General features: G+C 46.9%; 1 protein-coding gene across 1 annotated transcript; it reads right to left on the reverse strand.

Moving 5' to 3' along the window:
* Positions 1-1,043: 1,043 nt before the first annotated feature.
* LOC140405560 (ATP-dependent RNA helicase DHX33-like) lies at positions 1,044-23,065 on the reverse strand. Its single transcript, XM_072494122.1, has 3 exons — positions 22,866-23,065; positions 10,686-10,772; positions 1,044-7,870 (listed from the first exon to the last, which is right to left on the reverse strand). Exons 1-3 carry the CDS (start codon positions 22,914-22,916, stop codon positions 7,562-7,564), a joined length of 447 nt encoding a protein of 148 aa, XP_072350223.1. The 5' UTR covers positions 22,917-23,065; the 3' UTR covers positions 1,044-7,561.
* Between the last annotated feature and the right edge of the window lie 45 nt (positions 23,066-23,110).

The raw sequence follows: 23,110 nt of genomic DNA on the forward strand, positions 1-23,110 counted from the left end.
GCCGTTGCTGTTTGTCATTTTTATCAATGACCTAGAGGAAGGCGCAGAAGGGTGGGTGAGTAAATTTGCAGACGATACTAAAGTCGGTGGTGTTGTTGATAGTGTGGAAGGATGTAGCAGGTTACAGAGGGATATAGATAAGCTGCAGAGCTGGGCTGAGAGGTGGCAAATGGAGTTTAATGTAGAGAAGTGTGAGGTGATTCACTTTGGAAGGAATAACAGGAATGCGGAATATTTGGCTAATGGTAAAGTTCTTGAAAGTATGGATGAGCAGAGGGATCTAGGTGTCCATGTACATAGATCCCTGAAAGTTGCCACCCAGGTTGATAGGGTTGCGAAGAAGGCCTATGGAGTGTTGGCCTTTATTGGTAGAGGGATTGAGTTCTGGAGTCAGGAGGTCATGTTGCAGCTGTACAGAACTCTGGTTCGGCCGCATTTGGAGTATTGCATACAGTTCTGGTCACCGCATTATAGGAAGGACGTGGAGGCTTTGGAGTGGGTGCAGAGGAGATTTACCAGGATGTTGCCTGGTATGGAGGGAAAATCTTATGAGGAAAGGCTAATGGACTTGAGTTTGTTTTCGTTGGAGAGAAGAAGGTTGAGAGGAGACTTAATAGAGGCATACAAAATGATCAGGGGGTTGGATAGGGTGGACAGTGAGAGCCTTCTCCCGCAGATGGAAATGGCTGGCACGAGGGGACATAACTTTAAACTGAGGGGTAATAGATATAGGACAGAGGTCAGAGGTAGGTTCTTTACGCAAAGAGTAGTGAGGCCGTGGAATGCCCTACCTGCTACAGTAATGAACTCGCCAACATTGAGGGCATTTAAAAGTTTATTGGATAAACATATGGATGATAATGGCATAGTGTAGGTTAGATGGCTTTTGTTTCGGTTCAACATCGTGGGCAGAAGGGCCTGTACTGCGCTGTATTGTTCTATGTTCTATGTTCTAATGAGGTCCCCTTCTAAGACCGAGAAGAATTATTTCTCTCAGTTGGTGATTTTGAAGCTGCATGGATTCTCAAAAACAGTCACAAACATAAAGACAAAGATTTATTCCTGTAAAAACCACATTGCATGACGCAATTTCTGACACATGGCCCAAAATATCATTTTCAGAAAACCTTCCACACAAGTGAAACAATAAAATTGCACAGCATAAATCTCCCAAAGCGGCTGCGGGAAAATTCAAAATGTTTCTGTCTGCATTAATTGTGTGAGATTTGCATTGAAGTCCCAGTGTATAACCAGAGTTGGAAAATTGGCTTTTCTCCTCTTCCTATCATCAGTTTCCTTTCCAGTTAAATTACAGAAATAAAAATCACTACTTTTACATGAAAGGTTCACATGTTGAAGACAGACTGGAAGGTTACGTGTGAGATGTACCTTAAACCTTACCAGCAATGACAATGAGCAGCCTCCGAGGTATCAGATGCACAAACCTGATTCAAGGTGAACTTTTCAAAAAAGTCTGGAGAATTTAAGAGGTTTTACAAAATTCAATCTGTGGGAATTACATTGTGCCCTGCAAAGTAATGCTGTGTTTTACAATTGTGAAAAGTTATGAAAAATCTGAACATTTGAAAATACTAATTCAGCATTTGATTTAGTCAGAGGAAGTATGCTGGTGTACCAACGTAATTTGGTGGTGAGTGCAGGAGCCACATATTCACACAGAACGTTCCATCACCAATCCACCCATGAGGGAGACATCATGGCTGCATCAACCATTGAGAGCTACAAAGTAGATTAACCTGCATCTCTTATCAGTTGGGAACAGTTGTACTTCAGGGGGAAAAATCTTGAAAGGGATAAAATAAAAAATCATCTTGTAACTGCATATCCAAAGATCTAATATTTGTATCAAACATATGAAAATTAAGTCTTCCACCAGGTAAAGGCACTTATAGATATAACCTTTTTCTATTTACAGCTTCCAGCCCGGGACCTCGCCCAGCCCGGGTCACTTGCATTGGAATGATGATGACATTGATTCAAACTTCAGAATCTCACTTTGAAAGGTCAGGAATCCGAATTCAACCGGCAGAAGCTGTTGTGAAAATGTGATTCCAGAAGAGGTGAAGCAGCACAGCGGCAAAAACTGTGACTGGAACAGGAATGGGAGAAATGATAGAAAGGGCGCCATCCGGGGCACACGGGACGCCATCCGGGGCACACGGGACGCCATCCGGGGCACACGGGACGCCAGTCGGGGCACACGGGACGCCAGTCGGGGCACACGGGACGCCAGTCGGGGCACACGGGACGCCAGTCGGGGCACACGGGACGCCAGTCGGGGCACACGGGACGCCAGTCGGGGCACACGGGACGCCAGTCGGGGCACACGGGACGCCAGTCGGGGCACACGGGACGCCAGTCGGGGCACACGGGACGCCAGTCGGGGCACACGGGACGCCAGTCGGGGCACACGGGACGCCAGTCGGGGCACACGGGACGCCAGTCGGGGCACACGGGACGCCAGTCGGGGCACACGGGACGCCAGTCGGGGCACACGGGCCAGGGCAGCTCTCAGTACACCAGAAACAGAAATGTAATTGTGCAAATAATCAAGAGGAAATGCTTGCAGCTTGATAGACAGGTGAGTTCCAAAATGAGACTAAAAATGCTTCTGAATCTTGCTGAAAGTGAGATGTTGCCACATTTCCATCTTGGACAAACACAAGAATTCCAAACAATCACAAGTCATACGACAGGGCAAGTGTGTGCTGATTGGTTGACAAGTTTAATCTGATTGGCCAAGCCGTTGCAATGGAGAAAGCAAACAGGCGATTGTGGGCTCCTGGGTAATTCAACAAAGGGTTGATTATTCACTGGAGATTAGAAGAGCAAGAGGCAACTTGCTGGATAAATATGGATGTGGAGAGGGTGTTCCCTCTTGTCGGAGAATCTAGAGCTTGGGGGTCACTGTTTAAAAGTAAGACTTTGAGGGCAGCACGGTGGCCTAGTGGTTAGCACTGCTGCCTCACAGCTCTGAGGTCCCAGGTTCGATCCTGGCTCTGGGTCACTGTCCGTGTGGAGTTTGCACATTCTCCCCGTTTGTGCGGGTTTCATCCCCAAAAATGTGCAAGGTAGGTGGATTGGCCATGCTAAATTGCCCCTTAATTGGAAAAAATAATTGGGTACTCTAAATTTATTTTAAAAAGTAAGACTTTGCCCATTTAAGGAGAAATTATTTCTCTTTGGGTGGCGAATCTCGAAGTCGCTTCCTCAAAAGGCAGTGCTGAACAAATTCTTGATCTACAAGGGGGTGAAAGGTTATCAGGGATGGGCAGGAGTGCGGGGTTGGGGGCAGCACTGTGGAACAGTAGTTAGAATTGTTGCCTCCAACGCTGAGGACACTGGTACGAATCCCAGCCCTGGGTCACTGTCATAGAATAGTACAGCACAGAACAGGCCCTTCGGCCCTCGATGTTGTGCCGAAACCAAGATCAAGCTCTCCCACTCCCTGTCATTCTGGCTCCATGTGCCTATCCAACAACCACTTGAAAGTTCCTAAAGTGTCCGACTCCACTATCACAGCAGGCAGTCCATTCCACACCCTAACCACTCTCTGAGTAAAGAACCTACCTCGGACATCCCTCCGATATCTCCCACCCTGAATCTTATAGTTATGCCCCCTTGTAACCACTACATCCACCTGAGGAAATAGTCTCTGAACATCCACTCTATCTATCCCCCTCATCATCTTATAAACCTCTATTAAGTCGCCTCTCATCCTCCTCCGCTCCAAAGAGAAAAGCCCTAGCTCCCTCAACCTTTCCTCATAAGACCTACCATCCAAACCAGGCAGCATCTGGGTAAATCTCCTTTGCGCCCTCTCGAATGCTTCGACATCGCTCCTATAGTGGTGACCAGAACTGCACACAATGCTCCAAATGTGGTCTCACCAGGGTCCTGTACAGCTGTCCGTCTGGAGTTTGCACATTCTCCCCGTGTCTGCGTGGGTTTCGCTCCCACAACCCAAAAGATGTGCAGGATAGGTGGAGTGGCCACGATAAATTGCCCCTTCATTGGAAAAAATAATTGGGTACTCTAAATTTATAAAAGAAAAAGGAGTGTGGGGTGGAAGCCACAATCAGATCAGCCATGATCTTATTAAAGGCCAGCACAGTAGCACAGTGGATAGCACTGTGGCTTCACAGCACCAGGGTCCCAGGTTCGATTCCCCGCTGGGTCATTGTCTGTGCGGAGTCTGCACGTTCTCCCAGTGTCTGCGTGGGTTTCCTCCGGGTGCTCCGGTTTCCTCTCACAGTCCAAAGAAGTGCAGGTTAGGTGGATTGGCCATGCTAAATTGTCCTTAGTGACCTAATAGGTTAGGAGGGGTATTGGGTGGAAGTGAGGGCTTAAGTGGGTTGGTGCAGACTCGATGGGCCGAATGGCCTCCTCCTGCACTGTATGTTCTATGTAACTATGTAAATGGGGTAGTAGATTTGAGGGGCCGAGTGCCTCATCCTGCTCAAACATCAATTGGGATAGAATTAAAATAAAGGGAAAGAGAATAAACATTTCTGAAACATGTTCAGGAGAACATCTAATAGGTTATCAGCACAGCTAGAAAGGAGACATAAAAACAGATGAGTGTTGAAAAACTCATAGGTGAGAGAGGGCTATAGAGGGTGATGGAGCACAGTAAAGGCCCATCGTATCTGCGCGGGTAAGAAAACACAACTATTCTAACCCCATTTTCCAGCTTTGTCTGCCTCGGCATTGCAAGTGCCACCACACTTTAAGGCAGAGAGTTCTAGACTCCCACCAATCCCTGGGTGAAAACGTTTTCCTCAAGGAAAACCCTAAACCCTAAAGCTTTCTATAGATATGTCAGGAATAAAAGAATGACTAGGGTAAGAGTAGGGCCAGTCAAGGACAGGAGTGGGAAGTTGTGCGTGGAGTCCCAAGGAGATAGGAGAGGTGCTAAATGAATATTTTGCGTCAGTATTTACACAGGAAAAAGACAATGTTGTCGAGGAGAATACTGAGATTCAGGCTACTAGATTAGAAGGGCTTGAGGTTCATAAGGAGGAGGTGTTAACAATTCTGGAAAATGTGAAAATAGACAAGTCCTCTGGGCAGGATGGGATTTATCCTAGGATTCTCTGGGAAGCCAGGAGGAGATTGCTGAGCCTTTGGCTTTGATCTTTATGTCGTCATTGTCTCCAGGAATAGTGCCAGAAGACTGGAGGATAGCAAAATGTTGTTCCCTTGTTCATGAAGCGGAGTAGAAACAACCCCGGTAACTATAGACCAGTGAGCCTTACTTCTGTTGTGGGCAAAGTCTTGGAAAGGATTGTAAGAGATAGGATTTATAATCATCTAGAAAGGAATAATTTGATTAGGGATAGTCAACACGGTTTTGTGAAGGGTAGGTCGTGCCTCACAAACCTTATTGAGTTCTTTGAGAAGGTGACCAAACAGGTGGACGAGGGTAAAGCAGTTGATGTGGTGTATATGGATTTTAGTAAAGCGTTTGATAAGGTTCCCCACAGTAGGCTACTGCAAAAAATACAGAGGCATGGGATTGAGGGTGATTTAGTGGTTTGGATCAGAAATTGGCTAGCTGGAAGACAGAGGGTGGTGGTTGATGGGAAATGTTCAGACTGGAGTCCAGTTACTAGTGGTGTACCACAAGGATCTGTTTTGGGGCTATTGCGGTTTGTTATTTTTATAAATGACCTGGAGGGCATAGAAGGATGGGTGAGTAAATTTGCAGATGACACTAAAGTCGGTGGAGTTGTGGACAGTGCGGAAGGATGTTGCAGGTTACAGAGGGGCATAGATAAGCTGCATAGCTGGGCTGAGAAGTGGCAAATGGAGTTTAATGCAGAAAAGTGTGAGTGATTCATTTTGGAAGGAGTATCAGGAATACAGAGTACTGGGCTAATGGTAAGATTCTTGGTAGTGTGGATGAGCAGAGAGATCTGGGTGTCCATGTGCATAGGTCCCTGGAAGTTGCCACCCTGGTTGATAGGGTTGTTCAGAAGGCTTTTATTGGTCGAGGGATTGAGTTTCGGAGCCATGAGGTCATGTTGCAGCTGTACAAAACTCTGGTGCGGTCGCATTTGGAGTATTGCGTGCAGTTCTGGTCACCGCATTATAGGAAGGATGTGGAAGCATTGGAAAGGGTGCAGAGATTTACCAGAATGTTGCCTGGTATGGAGGGAAGATCTTATGAGGAAAGGCTGAGGGACTTGAGGTTGTTTTCGTTATATAGAAGAAGGTTAAGAGGTGACTTAATAGAGGCATACAAGATGATCAGAGAATTAGATAGGGTGGACAGTGAGAGCCTTTTTCCTCGGATGGTGATGTCTAGCACGAGGGGACATATTTAAATTGAGGGGAGATAGATATAGGACAGACGTCAGAGGTAGGTTCTTTACTCAGAGAGTAGTAAGGGTGTGGAATGCCCTGCCTGCAACAGTAGTGGACTCGCCAACACTAAGGGTATTTAAATTGTCACTGGATACACATATGGATGATAAGGGAATTAGTGTAGATGGGCTTTAGAGTGGTTTCACAGGTCGGTGCAACATCGAGGGTCGAAGGGCCTGTACTGCGCTGTCATGTTCTATGAAGGGCCTGTACTGCGCTGTAATGTTCTATATTCAAATCCCCTCTAAAGCTCCTGCCACTTCCCTTAAATCTCTGCCTCCTGGTCATTGATCACTACACCAAGGGGAAATGTTTCCCCCTCAGAAACACCTGCCTGGTCGCTAACATTAGGGGGCAAATCTTCCTGCATCTTTTTTTTGATTGCATGAATCCTGGTCATTCCTTTCCTTCCCTAATTGAGAAGCAATGGAGATAATTTCCTTCTGATATAATCTCATTAAATAAGATGCAATTTTAAGATGAATGATCTCTGGATGAAAGTTAACAAAAATATGCCAGCGCAAAACAAAGTCAGATAAAGAAAATCGATGGGCAAGCCCAGGTTCAGTGAGCGACCATTCAACGTTTTTGTCTCCAAACTACTAGATTGAGCCAGCAAGTGTGTAGAGATGTGTGCACTCACTCCCAATCACACTGCACACAAACAGATGTGCAAATTTCCCTGCGATCTCACAATTTGAGGTACATAAGATAAAAAGCATAAACTTGTTCCATCCATTCTACCTAATGTTTTTGAATTCTAAATCTCAATTTCATGACTTCGCTCTGGACAAAGTGGCGACAGCAACAATCAACACCAACAAATGATGAGTAAATGGCATCGATCAGTGCACTTCCTCGATTGGGAAAGTGCTGGGAAAAGGGATTAGAATAGTTAGATGGTTGGTTGTTTTTGACCGGAGCAGACTCAATGGGTGGAAGGGCCTTTCCTGTGCTGTATGGCTTTATAACACACTGTAGAAACGCATCCAAAACATCCACTGTATTAGTTCAGATATGAATCACTTTGCAAGGAATAGAAAAGTTAGAAAACAAGGGGCAGATTTTGCCACAGAATTTTGTGGTTATTTGTCTTCCTCAAAGAAAACATTGCTCCTCTCCACAGCAGATGTATTGGAAGCAGCATTGCACTTTGGCTATCTCAGGTGTGTTAGCTTTTTACTCCTTTCAACTTTCTGTCAAAGTATTCGGGGGCTGCCTCATACAGCCAATTGGCATCCACCACACACAAATCCCGCATGTAGCACTTGGAAGTGTGGAGTAACTCATTGTATAAAACGTAGGAAGGTTTGCAGTGGAAGAGGACTGAGGAAGGATGGATGGCCACATGTTGCCGAGTGTCCAGGGTTGCGTAGGTCCCATCAGGCTGCAGTTCTGCAGCATTAAGAAACAAGGCGCAAGCCAGGCAGCGTCGGACATTGTCAGTGTCTGAACGAGAAGACTCCAAACGAACCCCAAACTAAAATAAAAACAAATTCAAATCAGACCATCACAAATGTACTTTCAATCTGAATTCTGAATCAGTGAAACTTCTTGATTTGATGCGAAGACCAAAAGGTTAGGAATTGCTGGCACTGAGTTTGGCGGAGAGACTGCACCAATTAATAACAGCCGCCCTGGCTGCAAAATGATCAAACCAAGCAGGCTCTCTGTCCCCAATCACTGCTCATTGTGTGGATGTCAACCCCAGCAGGCTGTGTTACACACTTTGCTTTTCACACCCATCACAAAGTAACCTACACGGAAACTGAGGCCTTCCTATGGTTAAAGATATTTCACAAACTTTCAGGCTAGAGGAAGACTGAGCATTAGAATATGAAGATTGAGCAGTTCAACACTTGGCTGGAGAAATGGAGTGGGAGGGAGGCATTTATATTTGGGGGGTTGGGACCAGTTCTGGGGGAAGGTGGGACTTGTACAAGGGGACTGGTTACACCTTAAGACCACTGAAACATCAAAAATAAAAGGCTATTCGGCCCTTCAAGGCTGCTCTACCATTCATTGTGATCACCCAACTCCACAGCCTGATCCCACCTTCCCCCCAGATCGTTTGATCCCCAAGTGCTATATCTAACTGCTTCTTGAAAAAAATACAATGTTTTTATCATAGTATTTACAGTGCAGGAGGCCGCCATTTGGCCCATCGAGTCTGCACCGGCTCTTGGAAAGAACACCCAAGGTCAACACCTCCACCCCATCCCCATAACCCAGTAACCCCACCCAACACCAAGGGCAATTTTGGACACTAAGGGCAATTTAGCATGCCAATCCACCTAACTGCACATCTTTGGACTGTGGGAGGAAACCGGAGCACCCGGAGGAAACCCACGCACACACGGGGAGGATGTGCAGACTCCGCACAGACAGTGACCCAAGCCGGAATCGAACCTGGGACCCTGGAGCTGTAAAGCAATTGTGCTATCCACAATGCTACCGTGCTGCCCCTAAATTTTGGACTCAACTGCTTCCGATGGTAACAAATTCCACAGGCTCACCACTCTCTGGGTGAAGAGATTTCTGATCTCTGTCCTAAATGGTCTACCCTGTATTCTCAGACTGTGACCCCTGGTTCTGGACACACCCATCATCGGGAACATCCTTCCTGCATTTACCTTGTCCAGTCCTGTTAGAATTCAATATTTTTTTTTGAGATTCCCCCCTCATTCTTCTAAACTCCAGCGAGAACAATCCTAACCTAGTCAATCTCTCCTCGTACTTCAGTCCCACCATCCCTGGAATCAGTTTGGTAAACGTTCGCTGCACTCCCTCCAGAGCAAGAACATCCTTCCTCAGAGAAGGAGACCAAAACTGCACACAATACTCCAGGTGTGGCCTCACCAAGGCCCTGTATAATTGCAGCAACACATCCCTGCTCCTGTACTCGAAACCTCTCGCAGTGAAGGCCAGCATACCATTTGCCAGGACTCCCGCGGCACCTGTATGCTTCAGTGACTGTTGCACGAGGACACCCAGGTCTCGCTGCACATACCCACTCTCTGAATTTTTGGCCACTCGGATAATAATCTGCCTTCCCGTTTTTGCTACCAAAGTGGATAACCTCGCATTTATCCAAGTTATACTGCATCTTCCATTCATTTGCCCACTCACTCACTCAACTTGTCTAAATCACACTGAAGGATCTCTGCATCCTCCTCACAGCTCACCCTCCCATCCAACTTGGTGTCATTTGCATGTGAATGCAGAATGTGGTTAATAAGATTAGTGAACGACAGACACAGGTTGGGAAATGGTGTCTGCGTGGGTCTCACCCCACAACCCAAAGATGTGCAGGGTAGGTGGATTGGCCGCACAATATTGTCCATTAATTGGAAAAATTTAAAACAAATGGAATTAGGATATTATTGCTATAACAGAGACCTCGCATCTTGACAATCGATGAATAGGATGGGAATTGAGGGATATGGGCCCTGGAAATGCAGAAGATTTTAGGTTAGATGGACAGCACGGTCAGCGCAGGCTTGGAGGGCCGAAGGGCCTGTTCCTGTGCTGTACCTTTCTTTGTTCTTTGTTCAAAGAAGGACAGGGCTGCGCATTAAATATTCCTGGGAGTATGAGGGACAAGAATCTCACTGGCTGGAAGCACGGAATGAAAAAGATGCCTTAACTTTGATTGGTGTAGTATGTCAACTACCAACTGACCCGAAGTAGCGTACCCTTTCAGAGGTGCAGACTCGATGGGCCATATGACCCTCCTTCTGCACTGTAGTGATTCTATAAGTAGTGGAAGTGGTGCAGAAAACCAAATTTGCAAAGAAATTAGAGGTGCAAGAATTCGCCTGGAAATCCCTCCCAGAACTTTGTCATTCTGCGTTTCTTTCTGATGATCTGTGTATCTATAGCCCGAGAATCACCTTGTTCCTCCATTTTAGATTATTATTCCTCCCAAAACTCACCATAGAAATTAACTTGCCATTTACACACAGGTTTGATTCCACCTCAGGGGTAGAAGGACACGGGGTTCCTGCACTCTGCCTTGTGTCCAAGAAAAAACAGGAAAGAAAATGAAAATGGCTTATTGTCACAAGTAGGCTTCAATAAAGTTACTGTGAAAAGCCCCTAGTCGCCACATTCCGGCGCCTGTTCGGGGAGGCTGGTACGAGAATTGAACCGTGCTGCTGGCCTGCTTGGTCTGCTTTCAAAGCCAGCGATTTAGCCCAGTGTGCTAAATCAACATCATAGAAAATATGAATACCCCTCTGCCGTGTTTTCATAGAAAACAGGACTACGCACCATAGAAAATATTTCACTTTTACCTTTGCACAAATTTCACGCAGTTGACTTCGAACGTGTGATGCCATCGTCATGTTTCGGCTGTTAACAAAATTCTCTCTGCACCATTCCTGAGCAGATATTAGATAACACAAAAATGAAACATGTAAATATATATGTGCGCATGTTAGGCACACAGCTGGTTCAGTAATCACAGGAAGGACATTGCAAGCTGCAGCCCAGGGACCACATCCATTCCCCATCTCAAACTGTTCACCTCAACTTTACTCTTTTGTACTGAGCAACAATTCATTCCCAGATAACAGCAGCTTATCCAGATGCTGTTCTTTCTGGATAAACTCAGACTGGAAGCATCAACACGGAGGTCAACCGGGACCCAGCAATTGGCCGGGGATCCGGGTTCAATTCCGGCTTGGGTCACTGTCTGTGCGGAGTCTGCACGTTCTCCCCGTGTCTGCGTGGGTTTCCTCCGGGTGCTCCGGTTTCCTCCCACAATCTAAAGATGTGCAGGTTAGGTGAGGTTACACAGTTGCAGTGATAGGGTGCAGCAGTGGGCCGAGGTAGAGGATTGGCGCAGGCGCGATGGGCCGAATGGCCTGTAGAGATTCGATGTTGGACTAAGCTCAAATATTAAACAGGATGTGAAACTAATGAGGGCTTGACCATTGATGCTACACAAGTGGTAAGTGTGCTAAATACTCATTTTGCCTGAGATATCCCGAAAGCGACGACAGACAATTGACTTAATCTACAATGAGATGAACAGGGTGTGGCAAATTGAGCTGTAATTCGATTCACATGACTACCAGCACGTTTACCAAACATCTGTGCAAACTGCAGGTTAATAAATCTCAGGGGCCAGATAAGGTGTACATGTGGATCCTTCAAAAACCTGGGAGGAAACTGCAGAAACCCAAACATATTGGAGAGATGCCGGAGGACTGGGAAAGGAGGATGCTGCTCCTAGTTTTAAAATAAGATCCCGAGGTCAGCAATGGAATGTCAAGCAAGATGATTGGATTCTCTCCTGTTGCGAGATGGTCATTACTGGTGTGCTGCGAATATTATTTGCCCAGATGTTGTCCAGATCTTGCTGCATTTGGACAGGGACTGCTTCATTATCTGAGGAGTCGCGAATGGTGCTGAACATTGTGCAGTTATCCATAAACATCCCTACTTCTGTCCTCAGTCCAACTCGGGAAGGGGCCATACTGGACCTGGTATTGGGGAATGATCCCGGCCAGGTGGTTGAAGTTTCAGTCGGTGATTACTTAGGGAATAGCAATCACAATTCTGTAAGTTTTAGAAGACTCATGGACAAAGACGAGTGGCCCGATAGAAAGAGTGCTAAATTGGGGAAAGGCCAAGTATAACCTGGGACCTTTGCTCTTTGTAGTATATATAAATGATTTGGAGGAAAATGTAACTGGTCTGATTAGTAAGTTTGCAGACGACACAAAGGTTGGTGGAATTGCGGATAGCGATGAGGACTGTCAGAGGATACAGCAGGATTTAGATTGTTTGGAGACTTGGGCGGAGAGATGGCAGATGGAGTTTAATCCGGACAAATGTGAGGTAATGCATTTTGGAAGGTCTAATGCAGGTAGGGAATATACAGTGAATGGGAGAACCCTCAAGAGTATTGAAAGTCAAAGAGATCTAGGAGTACAGGTCCACAGGTCATTGAAAGGGGCAACACAGGTGGAGAAGGTAGTCAAGGAGGCATACGGCATGCTTGCCTTCATTGGCCGGGGCATTGAGTATAAGAATTGGCAAGTCATGTTGCAGCTGTATAGAACCTTAGTTAGGCCACACTTGGAGTATAGTGTTCAATTCTGGTCGCCACACTACCAGAAGGATGTGGAGGCTTTAGAGAGGGTGCAGAAGAGATTTACCAGAATGTTGCCTGGTATGGAGGGCATTAGCTATGAGGAGCGATTGAATAAACTCGGTTTGTTCTCACTGGAACGAAGGAGGTTGAGGGGAGACCTGATAGAGGTCTACAAAATTATGAGGAGCATAGACAGAGTGGATAGTCAGAGGTGTCATGATATTCAAACACACACATCATGATAGACACACCAACAGACAAATCAGAACACACAACACCACAACCAATGACAGAAAGATATAAAAGCACAGACACGACCCCCGGTGGTCAGTATTAGCTGCAGAGGAGGACCAGGACACATCTATTGCCAAACACACTCAGGGAGACAGCACGTGCAGAGTATCCAGAACGAACTGTATTATAAGACTTATAATAAAATAGAGTTGTACCACATACAACTGTGTTGGCTCATCTGTGCACCAGAGCACCCAACACCACATGGTACAGGAGTGGATCGATACCTGCCGGCATACCTCAGTGTACACAGACAACCAGCAGTGCCCAGACATGATGTACGAGCTCCCGGTTCCGCAGGCGCTCCAGTGCCACGGCGACCTCCGCGAAAACTGGCGGCGATTCCGGCAAATGTTCGAATTGTTCCTGGTGGCAGCTGAACTCAAAGACCTGGATGATAGGGAAAAAAATTGAATTTCTCCTCACCATCGCCGGTGCAAGGGCAAGAGAAATATTCAGAAGGTTCAGGTTCTTCAGGAGGCAGCAAAGGTACGATTACCAGGCAGTCCTGGGCAAATTCTCCAAGTACTGTGAAGAAAACGCAATCCAATCGGCACATAAAGGTAAGAAAAGCTGCAGTACTCACCTCGTGGCTGGGATCCCGGAGCCCGAATTCCCAGAGGCCGAAATCCCGGGCCTGAGAGAAGGCTGGGTCGAGGTCGGCGGCCATCTTGCTAAAGGTATAACGCTAGCACAGTTGCGCGAGAAGTGCGCAGAACCGGAAGTTTCGTTTGCGCATGCGCGAGATGCTGCGCATGCGCGAGATGCTACGCATGCGCAGTCAAGAAAACGGCCATCGGTAAAGGAACAGCGATCTGAGCATGCGCAGTCGCTTCCTACGTGCTACATACCGAGCGTCAGGATGTCAGAGGCCCCAGACTGCACCAATTTAAAAGGGAAATGTCCCAAATCCAATTTAAAAGGGAAACGTCCCAAATCAAAAAAACAAAAATCTGTTAAAGCTGTAAAACAACCTTCCCTCACCTGGAATGACAGCACAGTGCCGCAAATTGACCCAGGAGATGAATTTGACCTCCGAAGAACCCTCCGACAAGCAGTTACCTACGCACAAGCCGATGATTCCGACCTTGAATACTTCGATGACGATCTTTACAGTGTTTCCGGACCTCGCGAGCCCAATGATAGCTCCGTGGTCCTATATGACTATGACTCGGACGAACCTTTCGTGTTGCACATTGGCGGCCCCCACATTGAATCCGACGCAGATGCGGATTCATTTTTCGGATTTGAGGATCTTCAATCCAGCAGATATGACGTTCCAACTTATCAGTACCGGATGATGCTGCAGCCTGACATTAATAGACAGGGAGCGGTGCAAGCACACGGAGAGTGCCCTGCTGCCACACAGAGCGTGGTCCACGTCCCGCTCAACGTTCCCGACTCTATGAAAGAAGACATGCAAGACTCCAGAGTGCAGTCCTCGCATGAACCAGAAGTGACTCCAGTGTCACAAGCTTCCACAGCAAGCTCGTGGACAGACTCCACAATTGCAGAAATGCAAGACTCCAGAGCGCAGTCCTTCAACGAACAAGAAGTGACTCCAGTGTCACAAGCCTCCACAGAGAGCTCGTGGACGGACTCCACGATGGAAGGAACGCAAGACTCCAGAGCGCAGTCCTTGCAGGAACAAGACCATGAGGGTCTAGCAACCTCTCCTGACCAACCAGCGGCAGACGATGCAAGTCTGCCATGCTCACGTGAACAGCAAGAAGGCTATAACAGCCTACCATGCTCCACTACACAGCAGCATGAACATGACGGTCTCTCATGCTACAATAAAGGGCACAGCGCTGAAGACTGTTCAAGCCCAACTGAAGACAAGCCAAAGGAATCGCCTCGTCCAAGCCCGAAAAAAAAAGGTTTATGCGCTGACCTTCAGGATCATTATAGCCGAACAGAGATTAATAATGCTGCACGGCCACAGAAGGATGCTGAGGATTTGCTAACGAAATTAATTGAATGTTTAACTTGCAAGGAGCAGACTGAGAATTGCCAGTGTTTTAGTACGGATCGAAAAAATGGACAAGACATTGATCCTCAGGTAATGGAAATAACACAACCTGAATCATATCTACAGCAGGGACAAATGTCTCCCTTCAACACAACACCGCAAAATCCCAACTTCGGAGACCAGCAGTTAGTCAGTAATGACTCTTCAAACCTTGAGGGGAACATTAATTGCATTGAACCTATACACGCTCCACTGATTATTGAGCAGAACATTAGAGCAAGAATCCTGAGGACACCGACATCGAGTAGCCAGATAACGAATTTAAAACCCACAGCAGTGTCAAGTGAACCAAGTGTGCTTTCCACTAATGGTGAAGATGCAGATAAGGTCGACCCGATTATCCATTGTACCACACTAACCCCAGTGATTAAGCAGTTATGTATGGGGAGTATAAGGTGGGCAATTGAGAACAAAGAACAAAGAACAAAGAACAAAGAAATGTACAGCACAGGAACAGGCCCTTCGGCCCTCCAAGCCCGTGCCGACCATACTGCCCGACTAAACTACAATCTTCTACACTTCCTGGGTCCGTATCCTTCTATTCCCATCCTATTCATATATTTGTCAAGATGCCCCTTAAATGTCCCTATCGTCCCTGCCTCCACTACCTCCTCCGGTAGTGAGTTCCAGGCATCCACTACCCTCTGCGTAAAAAACTTGCCTCGTACATCTACTCTAAACTTTGCCCCTCTCACCTTAAACCTATGCCCCCTAGTAATTGACCCCTCTACCCTGGGGAAAAGCCTCTGACTATCCACTCTGTCTATGCCCCTCATAATTTTGTATACCTCTATCAGGTCGCCCCTCAACCTCCTTCGTTCCAGTGAGAACAAACCGAGTTTATTCAATCGCTCCTCATAGCTTATGCCCTCCATACCAGGCAACATTCTGGTAAATCTCTTCTGCACCCTCTCTAAAGCCTCCACATCCTTCTGGTAGTGTGGCGACCAGAATTGAACACTATACTCCAAGTGTGGCCTAACTAAGGTTCTATACAGCTGCAACATGACTTGCCAATTCTTATACTCAATGCCCCGGCCAATGAAGGCAAGCATGCCGTATGCCTTCTTGACTACCTTCTCCACCTGTGTAGCCCCTTTCAGTGATCTGTGGACCTGTACTCCTAGATCTCTTTGACTTTCAATACTCTTGAGGGTTCTACCATTCACTGTATATTCCCTACCTGCATTAGCCCTTCCAAAATGCATTACCTCACATTTGTCCAGGTTAAACTCCATCTGCCATCTCTCCGCCCAAGTCTCCAGACAATCTAAATCCTGCTGTATCCTCAGACAGTCCTCATCGCTATCCGCAATTCCACCAACCTTTGTGTCGTCTGCAAACTTACTAATCAGACCAGTTACATTTTCCTCCAAATCATTTATATATACTACAAAGAGCAAAGGTCCCAGCACTGATCCCTGTGGAACACCACTGGTCACAGCCCTCCAATTAGAAAAGCATCCCTCCATTGCTACCCTCTGCCTTCTATGGCCTAGCCAGTTCTGTATCCACCTTGCCAGTTCACCCCTGATCCCGTGTGACTTCACCTTTTGTACTAGTCTACCATGAGGGACCTTGTCAAAGGCCTTACTGAAGTCCATATAGACAACATCTACTGCCCTACCTGCATCAATCATCTTAGTGACCTCCTCGAAAAACTCTATCAAGTTAGTGAGACACGACCTCCCCTTCACAAAACCGTGCTGCCTCTCACTAATACGTCCATTTGCTTCCAAATGGGAGTAGATCCTGTCTCGAAGAATTCTCTCCAGTAATTTCCCTACCACTGAAGTAAGGCTCACCGGCCTGTAGTTCCCGGGATTATCCCTGCCACCCTTCTTAAACAGAGGAACAACATGGGCTATTCTCCAGTCCTCCGGGACATCCCCTGAAGACAGCGAGGATCCAAAGATTTCTGTCAAGGCCTCAGCAATTTCCTCTCCAGCCTCCTTCAGTATTCTGGGGTAGATCCCATCCGGCCCTGGGGACTTATCTACCTTAATATTTTTTAAGACACCCAACACCTCGTCTTTTTGGATCACAATGTGACCCAGGCTATCTACACCCCCTTCTCCAGACTCAACATCTACCAATTCCTTCTCTTTGGTGAATACTGATGCAAAGTATTCATTTAGTACCTCGCCCATTTCCTCTGGCTCCACACATAGATTCCCTTGCCTATCCTTCAGTGGGCCAACCCTTTCCCTGGCTACCCTCTTGCTTTTTATGTAAGTGTAAAAAGCCTTGGGATTTTCCTTAACCCTATTTGCCAATGACTTTTCATGACCCCTTCTAGCCCTCCTGACTCCCTGCTTAAGTTCCTTCCTACTTTCCTTATATGCCACACAGGCTTCGTCTGTTCCCAGCCTTTTAGCCCTGACAAATGCCTCCTTTTTCTTTTTGACGAGGCCTACAATATCATTCGTCATCCGAGAACAGTAAAAGAGAGACTGTGACCATGCCAGTCCCAGCAAAATCAGACCCAGAGACCATGAAGGCATGTACATTAGACAAAGATACACATGAGGCACCTGAGAAGAAAAGTGAAACGGAATGTTCTTTGGAAAATAGTACAATGTCGATAGAAACATTGGATCCTATATTCGAGACCATACCTATGGGAGAATTTGGGGGTAATAAACAAGGTTCTGCAATGTCTGGGGGAAGATTTAAAATTCCAAAGAAGAAAAGCCCAAATGAAGGACAACGGCAAGACAATGACAGTCCACCGACATGGTGTGCACCACCAGATGAAAACTCTGACAATTTACCCAACCCTAGTGAACAGCAAGCTGCTAATGAGGATCTATCCACGGGATGAGAGACGAGTGACGACAGCATCCCACTTCCCATGCAAAAGGTGCAAGGTGACAGACCTCGCCTAGTGCGTACCGAGGCACTCGACGATCACGGTGGGACCACTGACGACTGCGGTGGCAGCGCACCGCTTCCACCCTCGATGGCTCGACCCTCTCCACTGGTTGGTGCATTCCTGCATGTTCCGACTCCAGAAGTGCAGCTTCAGGGAATCTCGGCTGCCTCCAGTGAACCTGTTGGGACTCCGGACGGGGGGCATCGACGGAAGGCAGACCGGACTCCAGATGGGGAGCAGCCAAGCGCCGACTCTGATTCGCGCACGCCAGACCTTGCTCCGGACGGGCGGTGTCGCGGCCTCGGTGATGGCACGCTCAGGGTGACGGCGGATGCCACGGCGACAGGGAATGGATCGCGTGGCAGTCCCACTGGGTCGGCAGTGGCAACCAGCACCGGCGGTCCAAGATGGACACACCAATTCGCGCCATCGCCAGACGTTGATGCGAGCAACAATTCTCTCTCCAAGGCGACATGCTTCGACGTTTCTCTGCGGAGTCGCCCTTCCGGCACAGCAGGTGGCCGGAACCAGCGTACACGGTCTCGGCCAACTTACACATCTGGCACAGTCATCGCCTTGCATGATATTAGTGATGGTGCTACTTCGATGGCAACGACCCATCGGCTACAAGATGCCGTCCACCACAAACATAAAAAGAAAAAGACTCCACCTTGTTCCTGGCATGCAGGGCGGATGGATTGGTGCGTAGGCGCAATCAGCGAGCTTTGCGCCGCCTTCCACGCTCGCAACTGAACCGTACGCACACGCCGGATCCTCCACTGGTTCCCAAGGATGACTTCGTGGAGATGCCACGGATCATGCCCCTTCCATCGCCACCAGAACCAAATCTCCACAGCTGAACCGGCTTGAGGACCAGCCCATTCTTGAGGCGGTCACCCATTAGACTGGACTTATAACGCTGTTCATACGTTCAAAAAGTCAAACACTTCTGTATTATAACCTGTTGTTGTTTATTGTTCCAGATATCGTCTGACCAGACCAATGTTCAAGTTTTTTTTTTCTCTCGCATCCAAGTTTTGTTATGGTACAACCTTGTTAATGTGACGCACCCGACATCGCCCCATGTAAATAGTTACGTCATATACACACGCTGTACATAACACACACACACACACTCTTCGATGCACTCACGACACAATTATATTTATAACCACGTAGGCACATATCTTTGTAAAAAGGGGGGATGTCATGATATTCAAACACACACATCATGATAGACACACCAACAGACAAATCAGAACACACAACACCACAACCAATGACAGAAAGATATAAAAGCACAGACACGACCCCCGGTGGTCAGTATTAGCTGCAGAGGAGAACCAGGACACATCTATTGCCAAACACACTCAGGGAGACAGCACGTGCAGAGTATCCAGAACGAACTGTATTATAAGAGTTATAATAAAATAGAGTTGTACCACATACAACTGTGTTGGCTCATCTGTGCACCAGAGCACCCAACACCACAAGAGGCTTTTCCCCAGGGTAGAGGGGTCAATTACTAGGAGGCATAGGTTTAAGGTGAGAGGGGCAAGGTTTAGAGCAGATGTACGAGGCAAGTTTTTTTTACGCAGAGGGTAGTGGGTGCCTGGAACTCGCTACCAGAGGAGGTGGTGGAAGCAGGGACGATCGTGACATTTAAGGGGCATCTTGACAAATACATGAATAGGATGGGAATAGAGGGATATGGACCCAGGAAGTGTAGAAGATTGTAGTTTAATCGGGCAGCATGGTCGGCACGGGCTTGGAGGGCCGAAGGGCCTGTTCCTGTGCTGTACATTTCTTTGTTCTTTGTATAACAAAATTCAGCAGGAGCTAGGGAATGTGGATTGGGAGCAGCTGTTTAAGGGTAAATCAACGTTTGAAATGTGGGAGTCTTTTAAGGAAAGGTTGATTAGAGACATGTCCTTGTGAAAATGAGGGATAGAAATGGCAAAATTAGGGAACCATGGATGACGGGTGGAATTGTGAGACTAGCCAAGATGAAAAAGGAAGCATACATAAGATCTAGGCGACTTAAAACTGATGAAGCTTTGGAGGAATATCAGGAAAGTAGGACAAATCTCAAACGCTCAATAAAGAGGGCTAAACTAAAAGGGGTCATGAAATATCTTTGGCTAACAGGGTTAAGGAAAATCACAAAGCCTTTTATTCATATACAAGGAGCAAGGTAACTAGAGAAAGGATTGGCCCACTCAAAGACAAAAGAGGGAATTTATGCGTGGAGTCAGAGGAAATGGGTGAGATTCTTAATGAGTACTTTGCATCGGTATTCACCAAGGAGAGGGACATGACGGATGTTGAGGCTCGGGGTGGATGTTTAAATACTCTAGGTCAAGTCGGCATAAGGAAGGGGGAAGTTTTGGGTATTCTAAAAGACATTAAGGTGGACAAGTCCCCAGGTCCGGATGGGATCCATCCCAGGTTACTGAGGGAAGCGAGGGACGAAATAGCTGGGGCCTTAACAGATATCATTGCAGCATCCTTGAGCACGGGTGAGGTCCCGGAGGACTGGAGAATTGCTAATGTTGTCCCTTTGTTTAAGAAGGGTAGCAGGGATAACCCAGGGAATTATAGAACTGTAAGCTTAACGTCAGTGGTAGGCAAACTGTTGGAGAAGATACTGAGGAATAGGATCTATTCACATTTGGAAGAAAATAGACTTATCAGTGATAGGCAACATGGCTTTGTGCAGGGAAGGTCATGTCTTACAAACCTAATAGAATTCTTTGAGGAAGTGACAAAGTTAATTGAGGAGGGAAGGGCTGTAGATGTCATTTACATGGACTTCAGTAAGGCGTTTAATAAAGTTTCCCATGACAGGCTGATGGAAAAAGTGAAGTCGCATGGGGTTCAGGGTGTACTAGCTAGATGGATAAAGGACTGGCTGGGCAACAGGAGACAGAGAGTAGTGGTGGAAGGGAGTGTCTCAAAATGGAGAAAGGTGACTAGTGGTGTTCCACAGGGATCCGTGCTCGGACCACTGTTATTTGTGATATGCATAAATGATCTGGTCGAAGGTATAGGTGGTCTGATTAACAAGTTTGCAGATGATACTAAGATTGGTGGAGTTGCAGATAGCGAGGAGGACTGTCAGAGAATACAGCAAAATATAAATAGATTGGAGAGTTGGGCAGAGAAATGGCAGATGGAGTTCAATCCAGGCAAATGCGAGGTGATGCATTTTGGAAGATCTAATTCAAGAGCGGACTATACGGTCAATGGAAGAGTCCTGGGGAAAATTGATGTACAGAGAGATCTGGGAGTTCAGTTCCATTGTACCCTGAAGGTGGCAACGCAGGTCGATAGAGTGGTCAAGAAGGCATACAGCATGCTTGCCTTCATCGGACGGGGTATTAAGTACAAGAGTCGGCAGGTCATGTTACGGTTATATAGAACTTTGGTTAGGCCACATTTGGAATACTGCGTGCAGTTCTGGTCGCCACATTACCAGAAGGATGTGGATGCTTTAGAGAGGGTGCAGAGGAGGTTCACCAGGATGTTGCCTGGTATGGAGGGTGCTAGCTATGAAGAAAGGTTGAGTAGACTAGGATTGTTTTCGTTGGAAAGACGGAGGTTGAGGGGGGACCTGATTGAGGTCTACAAAATTATGAAAGGTATGGACAGGGTGGATAGCAACAAGCTTTTTCCAAGAGTGGGGGTGTCAATTACAAGGGGTCACGATTTCAAGGTGAGAGGGGGATATTATTAAACTAGAAAGAGTGCAGAAAAGATTTACTAGGATGTTGCCGGGACTTGATGGTGAGAGTTATAAGGAGAGGCTGGATAGACTGGGACTTTTTTCCCTGGATCGTAGGAGGCTTAGGGGTGATCTTATAGAGGTCTATAAAATAATGAGGGGCATAGATAAGGTAGATAGTCAACATCTTTTCCCAAAGGTAGGGGAGTCTAAAACTAGAGGGCATAGGTTTAAGGTGAGAGGGGAGAGTTTCAGAAGGGGCCCAGAGGGGCAATTTCTTCACTCAGAGGGTAGTGAGTGTCTGGAATGGGCTGCCAGAGGTAGTAGTAGAGGCGGGTACAATTGTCTTTTAAAAAGCATTTAGATAGTTACATGGGTAAGATGGGTATAGAGGGTTATGGGCCAAGTGCGGGCAACTGGGACTAGCTTAATGGTAAAAACTGGGCGGCATGGACTGGTTGGCCGAAGGGCCTGTTTCCATGCTGTAAACTTCTACGATTCTATGTGCGTGGAAAGTTTTTACGCAGAGGGTGGTGGGTGCCTGGAACGCTTTGCCAGCAGAGTTGGTAGAGGCGGGCACGATAGCATCATTTAAGATGCATCTAGACAAATATATAAACGGGCGGGGAACAGAGGGAAGTAGATCCTTGGAAAATAGGCGAAAGGTTTAGATAAAGTATCTGGATCGGCGCAGGCTGGGAGGGCAGAAGGGCCTGTTCCTGTGCTGTAATTCTCTTTGTTCTTTATAATGGAGGAAAGGTCACTGACGAAGCAGCTGAAGATGGTTTGTCCCCGAAGCTGAGGAAATGCAGCAGTGATGCCCTGGAGCACAGATGACTGACCTCCAACAACCACAACCATCTTCCTTTGTACTCGGCATGACTGCAGCCAGAGAAGAGCTTTCCCCAATTTGCCGCACCTTCAATTTAATAACAAACTCGGACTAGTGCTAGTTTGATGTCAAGGGCAGTCTATCTAACCTCCCTTAAGTCCAGCTTTCCTGCCCATGTTTGGACCCCGGTGAAATGTCTGGAGCTCAGCAATTCTGGTTAAGCTGAGCATTACACATTCTCCCATGTCCACATGGGTTTCACCCCCACAACCCAACAGATGTGGTTAGGTGGATTGGCCACGCTAAATTGCCCCTTAATTGGGAAAAAAAAATGATTGGATACTCTAAATTTAAAAAAGAAAAAGGAGCATTGCTGAGCAGGTTATTTGGGAGTAAGCTGAACAATGAGTGGCTTTCCACCACTGGGGGTTTCCTCGCTCCGTCAGGGTCTGTTATGGACTGATTGCTGTGATTACTCAGTGAATCCACTGTCATTGTTTAACACGACTAACCAGGAGAATAGAAAGTGATCTGAAAGGGCAGCTCTGATTTATCGAGTAGTTCTAATGTTCTCAATCTCTCACCAAAACAATAACTTAAAGGAGTCCTTTTTACCTTATGTCCTCTCACATTTTTAAAGGCCTGATATATGTTGAGTAGGGTCATGTGATCACCCTCACTGGAGATGAATTTCTTCCTCACAGAGTGAACTTCATCTTGTTTAACATGTGGATTGTAGAGGACACTGTCCACAGAAAGCAATGAAACTACAGTCAAGATCTCTTCAGTGCAGTGAAACGCTGGAGAAAGCAGGAGTGTCTGTTACAAAAACAAACACAGTCCCAGTTATAATAAGCCTT

This window comes from Scyliorhinus torazame, unplaced genomic scaffold (genome assembly GCF_047496885.1).
Source record: "Scyliorhinus torazame isolate Kashiwa2021f unplaced genomic scaffold, sScyTor2.1 scaffold_63, whole genome shotgun sequence".
In the NCBI taxonomy this organism is placed as follows: Eukaryota; Metazoa; Chordata; class Chondrichthyes; order Carcharhiniformes; family Scyliorhinidae; genus Scyliorhinus; species Scyliorhinus torazame.